Source organism: Telmatherina bonti, assembly GCF_933228915.1.
Source record: "Telmatherina bonti genome assembly, chromosome: 17".
Classification (NCBI taxonomy): Eukaryota; Metazoa; Chordata; class Actinopteri; order Atheriniformes; family Telmatherinidae; genus Telmatherina; species Telmatherina bonti.
The window spans coordinates 39,454,104-39,472,025 of NC_136615.1; the positions used below are offsets into that span (position 1 = coordinate 39,454,104).

Here is a 17,922-nt window from a genome sequence, read left to right on the forward strand (position 1 = left end):
TCTCCACCATGCTGGTCTCTGGACCACTGTCTCCATCCTGCTGGTCTCTGGACCACTGTCTCCATCCCTGCTGGTCTCTGGACCACTGTCTCCACCCTGCTGGTCTCTGGACCACTGTCTCCATCCCTGCTGGTCTCTGGACCACTGTGTCCATCCCTGCTGGTCTCTGGACCACTGTCTCCACCAAGCTGGTCTCTGGACCACTGTCTCCACCATGCTGGTCTCTGGACCACTGTCTCCATCCTGCTGGTCTCTGGACCACTGTCTCCACCCTGCTGGTCTCTGGACCACTGTCTACATCCTGCTGGTCTCTGGACCACTGTCTCCATCCTACTGGTCTCTGGACCACTGTCTCCATCCTGCTGGTCTCTGGACCACTGTCTCCACCATGCTGGTCTCTGGACCACTGTCTCCATCCTGCTGGTCTCTGGACCACTGTCTCCACCATGCTGGTCTCTGGACCACTGTCTCCATCTTGCTGGTCTCTGGACCACTGTCTCCATCCTGCTGGTCTCTGGACCACTGTCTCCATCCTGCTGGTCTCTGGACCACTGTCTCCATCCTGCTGGTCTCTGGACCACTGTCTCCATCCTGCTGGTCTCTGGACCACTGTCTCCACCCTGCTGGTCTCTGGACCACTGTCTCCATCCTGCTGGTCTCTGGACCACTGTCTCCACCCTGCTGGTCTCTGGACCACTGTCTCCATCCTGCTGGTCTCTGGACCACTGTCTCCATCCTGCTGGTCTCTGGACCACTGTCTCCATCCCTGCTGGTCTCTGGACCACTGTCTCCATCCTGCTGGTCTCTGGACCACTGTCTCCATCCTGCTGGTCTCTGGACCACTGTCTCCACCCTGCTGGTCTCTGGACCACTGTCTCCATCCTGCTGGTCTCTGGACCACTGTCTCCATCCTGCTGCTGGTCTCTGGACCACTGTCTCCACCCTGCTGGTCTCTGGACCACTGTCTCCATCCTGCTGGTCTCTGGACCACTGTCTCCATCCTGCTGGTCTCTGGACCACTGTCTCCATCCTGCTGGTCTCTGGACCACTGTCTCCATCCTGCTGGTCTCTGGACCACTGTCTCCATCCTGCTGGTCTCTGGACCACTGTCTCCACCCTGCTGCTGGTCTCTGGACCACTGTCTCCACCCTGCTGCTGGTCTCTGGACCACTGTCTCCATCCTGCTGGTCTCTGGACCACTGTCTCCATCCTGCTGCTGGTCTCTGGACCACTGTCTCCACCATGCTGGTCTCTGGACCACTGTCTCCATCCTGCTGGTCTCTGGACCACTGTCTCCATCCTGCTGGTCTCTGGACCACTGTCTCCACCCTGCTGCTGGTCTCTGGACCACTGTCTCCACCCTGCTGCTGGTCTCTGGACCACTGTCTCCATCCTGCTGGTCTCTGGACCACTGTCTCCATCCTGCTGCTGGTCTCTGGACCACTGTCTCCACCCTGCTGCTGGTCTCTGGACCACTGTCTCCACCCTGCTGCTGGTCTCTGGACCACTGTCTCCATCCTGCTGGTCTCTGGACCACTGTCTCCATCCTGCTGGTCTCTGGACCACTGTCTCCACCCTGCTGGTCTCTGGACCACTGTCTCCATTCTGCTGCTGGTCTCTGGACCACTGTCTCCATCCTGCTGGTCTCTGGACCACTGTCTCCATCCTGCTGGTCTCTGGACCACTGTCTCCATCCTGCTGGTCTCTGGACCACTGTCTCCATCCCTGCTGGTCTCTGGACCACTGTCTCCACCCTGCTGGTCTCTGGACCACTGTCTACATCCTGCTGGTCTCTGGACCACTGTCTCCATCCTGCTGGTCTCTGGACCACTGTCTCCATCCTGCTGGTCTCTGGACCACTGTCTCCATCCTGCTGGTCTCTGGACCACTGTCTCCATCCTGCTGGTCTCTGGACCACTGTCTCCACCATGCTGGTCTCTGGACCACTGTCTCCATCCTGCTGGTCTCTGGACCACTGTCTCCACCCTGCTGGTCTCTGGACCACTGTCTCCATCCTGCTGGTCTCTGGACCACTGTCTCCATCCTGCTGGTCTCTGGACCACTGTCTCCATCCTGCTGCTGGTCTCTGAACCACTGTCTCCATCCTGCTGGTCTCTGGACCACTGTCTCCACCCTGCTGGTCTCTGGACCACTGTCTCCACCCTGCTGGTCTCTGGACCACTGTCTCCATCCTGCTGGTCTCTGGACCACTGTCTCCACCCTGCTGGTCTCTGGACCACTGTCTCCATCCTGCTGGTCTCTGGACCACTGTCTCCACCCTGCTGGTCTCTGGACCACTGTCTCCATCCTGCTGGTCTCTGGACCACTGTCTCCACCCTGCTGGTCTCTGGACCACTGTCTCCATCCTGCTGGTCTCTGGACCACTGTCTCCACCCTGCTGGTCTCTGGACCACTGTCTCCATCCTGCTGCTGGTCTCTGGACCACTGTCTCCACCCTGCTGGTCTCTGGACCACTGTCTCCACCCTGCTGGTCTCTGGACCACTGTCTCCATCCTGCTGGTCTCTGGACCACTGTCTCCATCCTGCTGGTCTCTGGACCACTGTCTCCATCCTGCTGGTCTCTGGACCACTGTCTCCATCCCTGCTGGTCTCTGGACCACTGTCTCCACCCTGCTGGTCTCTGGACCACTGTCTCCATCCCTGCTGGTCTCTGGACCACTGTCTCCATCCCTGCTGCTGGTCTCTGGACCACTGTCTGCACCCTGCTGGTCTCCATGGTAACAGGGAACAGGGAAACATCTTAGAAAATGATCTATATGATGTAAATAAAGGAAGTGGTATATGAAGGCTTTCAGTTCTTTACAACATGTTTAAAGTGGCCCTAGAACACACATTTTAGGCTCATTTATTATAACATAAATTATAATAAATAATTTGCCAGAAGGGCAAAAAATAATCAAGCATTTTTCACAAACCCATTCATTAATTTTATATTGATCCTCCCAGATGTGCATCTGCCAGAAACAAGCAGAAAGGGACGGCTCCACCGGAAGGCCCCATGCAGGCTGGGAGACTGCTGGGAGTGGATGTGCTACTTCTAACTAAAATGCTCACTGGAAATAACGTCTGCACCAAACATCCAGTCGGACATGTTTGAGTCTGAATCGAGAGCGAAAAACTCAGCAACATATCTGGTAAATACTCCGAAATAACCTTGTTTGTCACGTTTTACTCGCCTTTTCTCATCATAAATGTCCGTTAGAAGGCTCCATGTGTCAGCTGTACCACAATGCCATCTACATCTACTGTTTCACCGGGATGTGTTTAGCTTAATGGAAGCCAAATGGAGAGACGTGTTGGAAAACTCATAGTAGAAAGAGTAAAGAGCTCTTCAGGTTTGGTCTGCAGACTCATCCCCAGCTCTTTAGAACTTGTTTGGTCCTACACAAGGCATACACATTCAACAAACCGAACTCAGCCTGTCAGGTTTTCCAGAAGTTGGATGGAAACTATGAAGGAGAAAAACTATTCTGCATGAACACCAGATACATCGCTCATTTCTGCGTGAAAAGATGAACTCAGTCCTCACCTCATAAGACCAAACACACTGCGTTCCTCCGAAACGACGCACACAACGGCCCACCTCCACATCCTCATGAGTGGTGTACATCTCTGTGAGACAGGTGCTGATGTGAGGGACCATCTGGCGCAGCACCTCTCTGCTGAAGATCATCCCTGGACCTCCCATGCAGAAGTTCTCTCCAGGCTCCAAGGCCAGTCGGCCCAGCTCCTCAGGCATCCCCAGACCCGTCTGGCCCAGGTAATACGACTTACTGCTGTTCAGCGAGCGCAGGAACTCCTCCATCTTTTCTCCTGGTGGAGGGAAATGAGGGGAATCAGCTTGTTATTGGTGTTTCACGGCTTTCTTGGTGGAAAAATGTCTCAGACTTCATTTCAAACAGAAAACAAGCAGGAACTTTGGGAAAGGATGCTTGGAAAGGTCCTGCTGTATGATGCAGCCGGGACATGTCACACAGGAGAAAAGCAGTACTTTAGACTGTATAACATAGTACTTTCAGACAGTAGAAGTATTTCAGACTGTATAACGTAGTACTTTCAGGCAGTAGAAGTATTTCAGACTGTATAACGTAGTACTTTCAGACAGTAGAAGTACTTTAGACTGTATAACGTAGTACTTTCAGACAGTAGAAGTATTTCAGACTGTATGACTTAGTACTTTCAGACAGTAGAAGTATTTCAGACTGTATAACTTAGTACTTTCAGACAGTAGAAGTATTTCAAACTGTATAACGTAGTACTTTCAGACAGTAGAAGTATTTCAGACTGTATGACTTAGTACTTTCAGACAGTAGAAGTATTTCAGACTGTATAACTTAGTACTTTCAGACAGTAGAAGTATTTCAGACTGTATAACGTAGTACTTTCAGACAGTAGAAGTAATTCAGACTGTATAACGTAGTACTTTCAGACAGTAGAAGTATTTCAGACTGTATAACGTAGTACTTTCAGACAGTAGAAGTACTTTAGACTGTATAACGTAGTACTTTCAGACAGTAGAAGTATTTCAGACTGTATGACTTAGTACTTTCAGACAGTAGAAGTATTTCAGACTGTATAACTTAGTACTTTCAGACAGTAGAAGTATTTCAGACTGTATAACGTAGTACTTTCAGACAGTAGAAGTATTTCAGACTGTATAACGTAGTACTTTCAGACAGTAGACGTATTTCAGACTGTATAACGTAGTACTTTCAGACAGTAGAAGTATTTCAAACTGTATAACTTAGTACTTTCAGACAGTAGAAGTATTTCAGACTGTATAACATAGTACTTTCAGACAGTAGAAGTACTTTAGACTGTATAACATAGTACTTTCAGACAGTAGAAGTACTTTAGACTGTATAACATAGTACATTCAGGCAGTAGAAGTATTTCAGACTGTATAACATAGTACTTTCAGACAGTAGAAGTACTTTAGACTGTATAACATAGTACATTCAGACAGTAGAAGTATTTCAGACTGTATAACTTAGTACTTTCAGACAGTAGAAGTATTTCAGACTGTATAACATAGTACTTTCAGACAGTAGAAGTATTTCAGACTGTATAACGTAGTACTTTCAGACAGTAGAAGTATTTCAGACTGTATAACGTAGTACTTTCAGACAGTAGAAGTATTTCAGACTGTATAACTTAGTACTTTCAGACAGTAGAAGTATTTCAGACTGTATAACTTAGTACTTTCAGACAGTAGAAGTATTTCAGACTGTATAACATAGTACTTTCAGACAGTAGAAGTATTTCAGACTGTATAACGTAGTACTTTCAGACAGTAGAAGTATTTCAGACTGTATAACATAGTACTTTCAGACAGTAGAAGTATTTCAGACTGTATAACGTAGTACTTTCAGACAGTAGAAGTATTTCAGACTGTATAACGTAGTACTTTCAGACAGTAGAAGTATTTCAAACTGTATAACTTAGTACTTTCAGACAGTAGAAGTATTTCAGACTGTATAACTTAGTACTTTCAGACAGTAGAAGTATTTCAGACTGTATAACATAGTACTTTCAGACAGTAGAAGTATTTCAGACTGTATAACGTAGTACTTTCAGACAGTAGAAGTATTTCAAACTGTATAACTTAGTACTTTCAGACAGTAGAAGTATTTCAGACTGTATAACATAGTACTTTCAGACAGTAGAAGTATTTCAGACTGTATAACGTAGTACTTTCAGACAGTAGAAGTATTTCAGACTGTATAACGTAGTACTTTCAGACAGTAGAAGTATTTCAGACTGTATAACATAGTACTTTCAGACAGTAGAAGTATTTCAGACTGTATAACTTAGTACTTTCAGACAGTAGAAGTATTTCAGACTGTATAACGTAGTACTTTCAGACAGTAGAAGTATTTCAGACTGTATAACATAGTACTTTCAGACAGTAGAAGTATTTCAGACTGTATAACGTAGTACTTTCAGACAGTAGAAGTATTTCAGACTGTATAACATAGTACTTTCAGACAGTAGAAGTATTTCAGACTGTATAACGTAGTACTTTCAGGCAGTAGAAGTATTTCAGACTGTATAACGTAGTACTTTCAGACAGTAGAAGTATTTCAGACTGTATAACGTAGTACTTTCAGACAGTAGAAGTATTTCAGACTGTATAACTTAGTACTTTCAGGCAGTAGAAGTATTTCAGACTGTATAACGTAGTACTTTCAGACAGTAAAAGTGTTTCAGACTGTATAACGTAGTACTTTCAGACAGTAGAAGTATTTCAGACTGTATAACATAGTACTTTCAGACAGTAGAAGTATTTCAGACTGTATAACTTAGTACTTTCAGGCAGTAGAAGTATTTCAGACTGTATAACGTAGTACTTTCAGACAGTAGAAGTATTTCAGACTGTATAACATAGTACTTTCAGACAGTAGAAGTATTTCAGACTGTATAACATAGTACTTTCAGACAGTAGAAGTATTTCAGACTGTATAACGTAGTACTTTCAGACAGTAGAAGTATTTCAAACTGTATAACTTAGTACTTTCAGACAGTAGAAGTATTTCAGACTGTATAACATAGTACTTTCAGACAGTAGAAGTATTTCAGACTGTATAACGTAGTACTTTCAGACAGTAGATGTATTTCAGACTGTATAACATAGTACTTTCAGACAGTAGAAGTATTTCAGACTGTATAACGTACTTTCAGGCAGTAGAAGTATTTCAGACTGTATAACGTAGTACTTTCAGACAGTAGAAGTATTTCAGACTGTATAACGTAGTACTTTCAGACAGTAGAAGTATTTCAGACTGTATAACTTAGTACTTTCAGGCAGTAGAAGTATTTCAGACTGTATAACGTAGTACTTTCAGACAGTAGAAGTATTTCAGACTGTATAACGTAGTACTTTCAGACAGTAGAAGTATTTCAGACTGTATAACGTAGTACTTTCAGACAGTAGAAGTATTTCAGACTGTATAACGTAGTACTTTCAGACAGTAGAAGTATTTCAGACTGTATAACGTAGTACTTTCAGACAGTAGAGGTATTTCAGACTGTATAACGTAGTACTTTCAGACAGTGAAGTATTTCAGACTGTATAACATAGTACTTTCAGACAGTAGAAGTATTTCAAACTGTATAACTTAGTACTTTCAGACAGTAGAAGTACTTTAGACTGTATAACATAGTACTTTCAGACAGTAGAAGTATTTCAGACTGTATAACGTAGTACTTTCAGACAGTAGAAGTATTTCAGACTGTATAACATAGTACTTTCAGACAGTAGAAGTACTTTAGACTGTATAACATAGTACTTTCAGACAGTAGAAGTACTTTAGACTGTATAACATAGTACATTCAGACAGTAGAAGTATTTCAGACTGTATAACTTAGTACTTTCAGACAGTAGAAGTATTTCAGACTGTATAACATAGTACTTTCAGACAGTAGAAGTATTTCAGACTGTATAACGTAGTACTTTCAGACAGTAGAAGTATTTCAGACTGTATAACGTAGTACTTTCAGACAGTAGAAGTATTTCAGACTGTATAACATAGTACTTTCAGACAGTAGAAGTATTTCAGACTGTATAACTTAGTACTTTCAGACAGTAGAAGTATTTCAGACTGTATAACGTAGTACTTTCAGACAGTAGAAGTATTTCAGACTGTATAACTTAGTACTTTCAGACAGTAGAAGTATTTCAGACTGTATAACGTAGTACTTTCAGACAGTAGAAGTATTTCAGACTGTATAACATAGTACTTTCAGACAGTAGAAGTATTTCAGACTGTATAACTTAGTACTTTCAGACAGTAGAAGTATTTCAGACTGTATAACGTAGTACTTTCAGACAGTAGAAGTATTTCAGACTGTATAACATAGTACTTTCAGACAGTAGAAGTATTTCAGACTGTATAACGTAGTACTTTCAGACAGTAGAAGTATTTCAGACTGTATAACGTAGTACTTTCAGACAGTAGAAGTATTTCAGACTGTATAACGTAGTACTTTCAGACAGTAGAAGTATTTCAGACTGTATAACATAGTACTTTCAGACAGTAGAAGTATTTCAGACTGTATAACGTAGTACTTTCAGACAGTAGAAGTATTTCAGACTGTATAACGTAGTACTTTCAGACAGTAGAAGTATTTCAGACTGTATAACTTAGTACTTTCAGACAGTAGAGGTATTTCAGACTGTATAACGTAGTACTTTCAGACAGTGAAGTATTTCAGACTGTATAACATAGTACTTTCAGACAGTAGAAGTATTTCAGACTGTATAACTTAGTACTTTCAGACAGTAGAAGTACTTTAGACTGTATAACATAGTACTTTCAGACAGTAGAAGTATTTCAGACTGTATAACGTAGTACTTTCAGACAGTAGAAGTATTTCAGACTGTATAACATAGTACTTTCAGACAGTAGAAGTACTTTAGACTGTATAACATAGTACTTTCAGACAGTAGAAGTACTTTAGACTGTATAACATAGTACATTCAGACAGTAGAAGTATTTCAGACTGTATAACTTAGTACTTTCAGACAGTAGAAGTATTTCAGACTGTATAACATAGTACTTTCAGACAGTAGAAGTATTTCAGACTGTATAACGTAGTACTTTCAGACAGTAGAAGTATTTCAGACTGTATAACGTAGTACTTTCAGACAGTAGAAGTATTTCAGACTGTATAACTTAGTACTTTCAGACAGTAGAAGTATTTCAGACTGTATAACTTAGTACTTTCAGACAGTAGAAGTATTTCAGACTGTATAACATAGTACTTTCAGACAGTAGAAGTATTTCAGACTGTATAACGTAGTACTTTCAGACAGTAGAAGTATTTCAGACTGTATAACATAGTACTTTCAGACAGTAGAAGTATTTCAGACTGTATAACGTAGTACTTTCAGACAGTAGAAGTATTTCAGACTGTATAACGTAGTACTTTCAGACAGTAGAAGTATTTCAAACTGTATAACTTAGTACTTTCAGACAGTAGAAGTATTTCAGACTGTATAACTTAGTACTTTCAGACAGTAGAAGTATTTCAGACTGTATAACATAGTACTTTCAGACAGTAGAAGTATTTCAGACTGTATAACGTAGTACTTTCAGACAGTAGAAGTATTTCAAACTGTATAACTTAGTACTTTCAGACAGTAGAAGTATTTCAGACTGTATAACATAGTACTTTCAGACAGTAGAAGTATTTCAGACTGTATAACGTAGTACTTTCAGACAGTAGAAGTATTTCAGACTGTATAACGTAGTACTTTCAGACAGTAGAAGTATTTCAGACTGTATAACATAGTACTTTCAGACAGTAGAAGTATTTCAGACTGTATAACTTAGTACTTTCAGACAGTAGAAGTATTTCAGACTGTATAACGTAGTACTTTCAGACAGTAGAAGTATTTCAGACTGTATAACATAGTACTTTCAGACAGTAGAAGTATTTCAGACTGTATAACGTAGTACTTTCAGACAGTAGAAGTATTTCAGACTGTATAACATAGTACTTTCAGACAGTAGAAGTATTTCAGACTGTATAACGTAGTACTTTCAGGCAGTAGAAGTATTTCAGACTGTATAACGTAGTACTTTCAGACAGTAGAAGTATTTCAGACTGTATAACGTAGTACTTTCAGACAGTAGAAGTATTTCAGACTGTATAACTTAGTACTTTCAGGCAGTAGAAGTATTTCAGACTGTATAACGTAGTACTTTCAGACAGTAGAAGTATTTCAGACTGTATAACGTAGTACTTTCAGACAGTAGAAGTATTTCAGACTGTATAACATAGTACTTTCAGACAGTAGAAGTATTTCAGACTGTATAACTTAGTACTTTCAGGCAGTAGAAGTATTTCAGACTGTATAACGTAGTACTTTCAGACAGTAGAAGTATTTCAGACTGTATAACATAGTACTTTCAGACAGTAGAAGTATTTCAGACTGTATAACATAGTACTTTCAGACAGTAGAAGTATTTCAGACTGTATAACGTAGTACTTTCAGACAGTAGAAGTATTTCAAACTGTATAACTTAGTACTTTCAGACAGTAGAAGTATTTCAGACTGTATAACATAGTACTTTCAGACAGTAGAAGTATTTCAGACTGTATAACGTAGTACTTTCAGACAGTAGAAGTATTTCAGACTGTATAACATAGTACTTTCAGACAGTAGAAGTATTTCAGACTGTATAACGTAGTACTTTCAGGCAGTAGAAGTATTTCAGACTGTATAACGTAGTACTTTCAGACAGTAGAAGTATTTCAGACTGTATAACGTAGTACTTTCAGACAGTAGAAGTATTTCAGACTGTATAACTTAGTACTTTCAGGCAGTAGAAGTATTTCAGACTGTATAACGTAGTACTTTCAGACAGTAGAAGTATTTCAGACTGTATAACGTAGTACTTTCAGACAGTAGAAGTATTTCAGACTGTATAACGTAGTACTTTCAGACAGTAGAGGTATTTCAGACTGTATAACGTAGTACTTTCAGACAGTGAAGTATTTCAGACTGTATAACATAGTACTTTCAGACAGTAGAAGTATTTCAAACTGTATAACTTAGTACTTTCAGACAGTAGAAGTACTTTAGACTGTATAACATAGTACTTTCAGACAGTAGAAGTATTTCAGACTGTATAACGTAGTACTTTCAGACAGTAGAAGTATTTCAGACTGTATAACATAGTACTTTCAGACAGTAGAAGTACTTTAGACTGTATAACATAGTACTTTCAGACAGTAGAAGTACTTTAGACTGTATAACATAGTACATTCAGACAGTACAAGTATTTCAGACTGTATAACTTAGTACTTTCAGACAGTAGAAGTATTTCAGACTGTATAACATAGTACTTTCAGACAGTAGAAGTATTTCAGACTGTATAACGTAGTACTTTCAGACAGTAGAAGTATTTCAGACTGTATAACGTAGTACTTTCAGACAGTAGAAGTATTTCAGACTGTATAACTTAGTACTTTCAGACAGTAGAAGTATTTCAGACTGTATAACTTAGTACTTTCAGACAGTAGAAGTATTTCAGACTGTATAACGTAGTACTTTCAGACAGTAGAAGAATTTTAGACTGTATAACGTAGTACTTTCAGACAGTAGAAGTATTTCAGACTGTATAACGTAGTACTTTCAGACAGTAGAATTATTTCAGACTGTATAACATAGTACTTTCAGACAGTAGAAGTATTTCAGACTGTATAACGTAGTACTTTCAGACAGTAGAAGTATTTCAGACTGTATAACGTAGTACTTTCAGACAGTAGAAGTATTTCAGACTGTATAACATAGTACTTTCAGACAGTAGAAGTATTTCAGACTGTATAACTTAGTACTTTCAGGCAGTAGAAGTATTTCAGACTGTATAACGTAGTACTTTCAGACAGTAGAAGTATTTCAGACTGTATAACATAGTACTTTCAGACAGTAGAAGTATTTCAGACTGTATAACATAGTACTTTCAGACAGTAGAAGTATTTCAGACTGTATAACGTAGTACTTTCAGACAGTAGAAGTATTTCAAACTGTATAACTTAGTACTTTCAGACAGTAGAAGTATTTCAGACTGTATAACATAGTACTTTCAGACAGTAGAAGTATTTCAGACTGTATAACGTAGTACTTTCAGACAGTAGAAGTATTTCAGACTGTATAACATAGTACTTTCAGACAGTAGAAGTATTTCAGACTGTATAACGTAGTACTTTCAGGCAGTAGAAGTATTTCAGACTGTATAACGTAGTACTTTCAGACAGTAGAAGTATTTCAGACTGTATAACGTAGTACTTTCAGACAGTAGAAGTATTTCAGACTGTATAACTTAGTACTTTCAGGCAGTAGAAGTATTTCAGACTGTATAACGTAGTACTTTCAGACAGTAGAAGTATTTCAGACTGTATAACGTAGTACTTTCAGACAGTAGAAGTATTTCAGACTGTATAACGTAGTACTTTCAGACAGTAGAGGTATTTCAGACTGTATAACGTAGTACTTTCAGGCAGTAGAAGTATTTCAGACTGTATAACGTAGTACTTTCAGACAGTAGAAGTATTTCAGACTGTATAACGTAGTACTTTCAGACAGTAGAAGTATTTCAGACACATCTTAACTGTTTACCTCTGATATAAACGTCATCGTCCGCCCTCATGAACCACTCGTACTTCTCCAGGTAATGGTCATGGATGTACTTCAGCATCATGAATGACTTCTTTTGAGGTGGGTAGGAATCATCCACCGCTGCCAGGGAAACCACTGGCATGGGGACTGGCACGCGGACAGAACCAGAACCAGCGCTGGAGAAGAACTCCACCTTCCCCGGTATGGAGGCTGCCCAGGTTTGGTGCGCGGCCACGGCGCGAGAGGCCAGGTACTTTTTGGCTGTCATGACGCCGACATAGAGGAACTGTTTGGGTCTGATCTTCATCCCGGCGTGTCCACTGCTGTTGGCCGTGATGAAGAGCCGTTCCTCCTCTTCACTGTCCGGCTCCCCGACGACCACCGAGCCGGACTCACTGCGGGACCAACACGCCGCGGACTTCCTCCTCTTGCTTTCTGTGATCCGAGGAACGATGAGCCAGGACGAGGCCATGTATCCGAGGAAGACTCCAAGGAGAAGGGTGCTCCAGGGCCTCCGGCTCTTCATCTGTGGTGTTGTGATGAAGCTGCAGCTACAGGAGAAGATGTGAATGTTGTCTGGAGGCTGCTGACGTGTCCGACCAGCCTGCATCAGAAGCCGCAGACTGCAGGCGGCAAGCTGCGGAGCTAAGGCCCGAATCCGGGCTTCCACCTCCGGGACTCATTTCTGATGATCCCGGCAGGCTGGCTGGTTGTTCCAGAGGAGGTTCCAGCGGCAGACAGCTTCTCCTAAGAGGACATCTCCGTCTTCAGTCTGCTGGTGATGTGCCTTTCGCGGACTAACAGGCTCCCAGAGACGATTCTCATGGTGGAGCCGACTCAGACTGGGAAAAAAGCTTAGAATTGGTGAATATCACGTGTCAACAATGATTCCGGTCATTTTAAACAAAGACAGAAGCTTCCAGCACTTCGATGCAGTTAGAAATATATTCACAGATTTCAGCTTTTCCGAGTTAAAAACTCATCAACGGAACATTGTTTCTACAAAACGGACTCAACACTGTAATCTGAACCAGGTAGACTCCCTCAGACAGACCCGTCCTCCGACCTGAGACACCGAACCGGGACTCCATGCAGACCTGCTGCTGCGCCACGCTAAGGGACCGTCTGCAAAGTGCAAAACCGAAAAATATGAAAAGGAAATATTCAATAACTACAATAAGACATGTTGCAGTGTTATCAGACTCACAGGGTAAATAAACCATCACATCTGGATCATACTACAACTTTTACATTGGTAAAATATGCATAAATGTATTTGGGGGGGGGGGGGGGGGGGGGGCATTTTTTGAATAATTTAAATAATTATAAAATTATGAATGAGAAGAAAGCCAACAAGGAACACTGGAATGAAAACAGCCGCACAACAAAAGGGAGAAATGAAACAAAAGAAAATTGAGGAAGGAGGAAGGATAGCAAGGTCTCTGCGAAATGGAGTGAGCCAACTCTTCTATACCAAACTGAAACAAACACACCTTATTTCTGGGATCATAACCGAAGTCTGAACAAGAATGTTCTGAAAGTGATCAAGTCAGAATTCAGCAAGAGGAAAAGAATTCATGACAATGTCTTCAATCATCAATGAATGTGACAGTCAGTTTAACAGTATTCCTGGACACACCCTGCAGGTTGATCCCTTCGGTGTTCACATGCATCCAGGAACAGGAATCAGCATTCTGCTACAACAAGCCAGAAAGAAATCCGCCTGACCTTCTACCTGCTGGTTGCATCCAAACTTCCTGCTCAGACCAGGAGACTTCTTTATTATTCCCTCCCTCTACCTGGAGATGGTAGGAGTGCCCCTCCCTTCCAGTCTGTCAGACGCTCACTACAGAACACTCAACACCCCCCTCACATTCTGGCTGATGTGACTCCCCTACTGCCCCGGGATCACTGACGGCCTTTTTTAAAGCTACCTGGGAATTTATCCACTTTGGAGGGGTCTGTTGTTGGGGGATTAGAAAAGGCATGCATCAGCCAAATCCCATGAAAACAAGGGACACAAACGACCATGTGGGGAGATGGTTTGGTTTCGTCAAGCAGTCTGAAACAGAAGAAGCAGCTGACACCAGCGACATTCACCAGAAAAATGTACGGGACTTTGCAAGGCAGGTACAGAGAACATGTCGTGTGTCACCGTCTCTGAAAAGCTACCGTACTTCTCCAACAAGGGGTCTACAATGACAGCAGAATCCTAGGAAGGTTGGACAAGAGAGAACAAATGTTCCTGTTCCACAAGGAGCAGAATCAGCTGGAAAGACCAGCGCGGAACAGAAGACCACGGACGGGAAGAACGGCAGCAAAGCAGCCACAAATCATAAGACCCAGTTTACAGAGGAGCTGATTCATTTCTATACTCTGCAATGTAACAGCCTTAGAAACAGCAGAGTTTTTATATTGTACTTTTTTTTAAAGCGATAAGAGTTTTTTTGTTCATATAGGTTGAAGCCAAGTGAGGCCGTGGTGGCTGTTGTGAGAACAGATGACCAGAAGGGAAAGGTCTCACTCAGACACAGTTTGAGGCCTCGTGAGCTGCTCATCGGAGAGGGAAGCTTGTTTATGTTGGGAAACAGGTTGGTTTGTGCTGCAAAGGTTTTAAACCAGATTTTGTTGTAAAAAGAAAGTTGAGAGTTAAAAACGACTACTTTTCTTTTCAAGGTAATTGAAAGGTATTAGAGTAATTCTCAATGCAGAGGATACTGCTGGTCGACTGTACCAATTAAATCCCAACACCATGGGTGCTGTAGGTACGGCCAGGCAAGGGTTAAAAAGTACAGCTCTTACAGGCAGTGTGATGTTCTCTAACTGAACAGTCCAAACTTTCATCTACATTTATTCTTGATTTTCATTTTCCATGATGTGATGTCTGATAATATTTCTTCATCTCAATGTTGGCGAGATGTAAACTTAAAGGGTTCCTCTGATGGTATTTGGAGTTTTCTGAGCTTTCTACAGTGTTACAGTGTTGAATCCTCATCAGACATGTGAACGACACTGTTTTTTTTATCACTTCTATCACTTTTATCACAGTTTGAGTTCCAGCACGCTCTCCGTTCGGTTTCCATGGCAACGAAAAACGCATCGTTTTAGAGTTTTTTCTACGTGGAAATCCTTGTGACGTCCCGGGGGATAAGGTTTGGTGATTGGTTACCTTCTACTGGTTAACAAGGGCATGTACAAATACATCAGGCGGGTGGAAAACGTGGGATAAAGTTATTTCCAACGATGGCTGGTGAGTTTACCAAAGAGAGACATCCTGCTGCATTCGTTGCTGTGGGTTGCTGTTTTCCACTTCGTTTTCAGGCTCTGATTCAGGTTCCAACATGTAGGGCTGGATGCTATGTGTTGACATTGTAGTTTGTTTTCTTATTGAGTTCATATGAGCCTTATCCTTCTGTTTATGAGACGTTACAATGACGGTGAAAGCAGGTGCGGTGCGCGCTCCCGATGTAGTGCAGTGGCGGGAGGCGGGGCTTAATGCGGAAGAGTCTCCATCCACTCGTTTTGCCCGCAGGCTGATCTGACAGCCTACGGAGAGGGTCGGTCTGAAGTAAATAAAGCCATTTGTGACAATAACTCCATCAATCCCAGCCCTTCTGGTCTCAGAAATAAAAATAAATTAGCCTGAAATGAACATAATAGTTCCACTTTAACGTTAACTTGTTTGGGTTACATTTTATTTCAGAAATATACTTTATTTTCTGTAGATGAAAAACAAGTTTTTCCTGGTTCTTCAAGGTAAACAAACGTTTTCCTCACAAACTCTTTCTACAGATCACATGTGATGACTAAGATGGAATTATTGGATTTGTCAACATGAAAATGTGCTCTGGAAGTTTGTGGTGAGTCTGAATGTGCTCTTTGCAGGAGCTTCTGAAGGTTATTCATACAAGTCCAAAAACACAAGTACCTGTTCTGAAATTATTTGAGGTTAACATCGATAACTACATCATGGAAATGGAAATGCTTGAGAGAGCTGCAGGTTACCACAATCATCTGAAAACCATAGCAAGGAAAGAAAATGTGCTGGTGTGAATAGATGCAGGTCTAAACTTTAAGAACACATTATATGAGTGAAGCAAACACCTCAGAACATAAAGGATAAAAGATGTCATGTCTCAGCCCGAGACGTGAAGATTGAAGAAACGCATTGTTACTGTGTATTTACAGGTCTTCCTAAATAAACACCTGCAGCTAATTTAGAACGCGAGACTTCTCTAAAACCAGCACAGTGGACCACATGGGTCCAGTTCTGAGGTCTTCACACTGCTTGTCCATCAGAGGACAGACTTTAAGTTCTGTTGCTGGTCTATAAAGCTCTGAATGCTTTAGGACTAAAACACATCAGAGATCTCCTGGTCATAAAGATCAGCTGAAACACTCAGGTTAAGGACCCTCCTGATCTATGCTGCATCATCTATGACCTGATTTTTCTGTAACCCTAGAGTGCTTTTCTATTATATCCATGTCTGAGAACTAAATCTCTAAAAATATGAAAAATGTTTCCAATATAAGTGTTTGGTTTTGCATACATGAGACCCCTTAGCTGAAACTGTGAAATGACAAATGATGAAAAGGAAATAGTTGTTTTTGACAGGTAAAAAACCACTTCCTTACAAATGCCAGAAAGTCAGAGTTCAAAGGCCAAATGATGTCATGTGGGAACCATGTCATGTGACCGGAACCATGTCATGTTCATGATGTTGTTTATGTCATAATGACAACTACAAAACAAACAAACAAACAAAGAAAACTGGAAGTTATGTGGAAGCAAGGTAAAATATTTAGGCATTTTTTTCCATAGCGACAGCTGTAGTATGATCCAGATGAGAGTGGTTGTTTGTACTGGAAGTTTGGTGACACGACTTCAAATCATACTGTAGTTATTACCAATTTTATACGAATTTAAATGATTAAAAAAAACATACCAAAAACATATGTAGGCATTTTTCCACAGTGAGAACTGGAGTAGATCCAGATGAGATGAAGTATTGTGGCACTGCAACATGTCATTTTCTAGTTATTGAATATTTCCTTTTCATATTTTTTTTTTTGGTTTTGCACTTTGCAGACGGTCCCTAAGCGTGGCGCAGCAGCAGGTCTGCACGGAGTCCCGGTTCGGTGTCTCGGGTCTGCACGGAGTCCCAGTTCGGTGTCTCGGGTCTGCACGGAGTCCCGGTTCGGTGTCTCGGGTCTGCACGGAGTCCCAGTTCGGTGTCTCGGGTCTGCACGGAGTCCCGGTTCGGTGTCTCGGGTCTGCACGGAGTCCCGGTTCGGTGTCTCGGGTCTGCACGGAGTCCCAGTTCGGTGTCTCGGGTCTGCACGGAGTCCCAGTTCGGTGTCTCCGGTCTGCACGGAGTCCCGGTTCGGTGTCTCCGGTCTGCACGGAGTCCCGGTTCGGTGTCTCGGGTCTGCACGGAGTCCCGGTTCGGTGTCTCGGGTCTGCACGGAGTCCCGGTTCGGTGTCTCCGGTCTGCACGGAGTCCCGGTTCGGTGTCTCCGGTCTGCACGGAGTCCCGGTTCGGTGTCTCGGGTCTGCACGGAGTCCCAGTTCGGTGTCTCCGGTCTGCACGGAGTCCCAGTTCGGTGTCTCCGGTCTGCACGGAGTCCCGGTTCGGTGTCTCCGGTCTGCACGGAGTCCCAGTTCGGTGTCTCCGGTCTGCACGGAGTCCCGGTTCGGTGTCTCGGGTCTGCACGGAGTCCCAGTTCGGTGTCTCCGGTCTGCACGGAGTCCCGGTTCGGTGTCTCCGGTCTGC

General features: G+C 42.4%; 1 protein-coding gene across 1 annotated transcript in view; it reads right to left on the reverse strand.

Annotated features, from left to right (window-relative positions):
• Positions 1-12,674, reverse strand: part of LOC306768189 (chondroitin sulfate synthase 3-like) — a gene marked incomplete at both ends in the record, with an annotated part of 61,115 nt that extends 48,441 nt beyond the window's left edge. Inside the window, 2 exons of the mRNA XM_079256420.1 lie at positions 3,551-3,834; positions 12,149-12,674. Coding sequence (XP_079112546.1) covers positions 3,551-3,834; positions 12,149-12,674 — 810 coding nt within the window. The remainder of the gene's footprint in view (positions 1-3,550; positions 3,835-12,148) is intronic.
• Between the last annotated feature and the right edge of the window lie 5,248 nt (positions 12,675-17,922).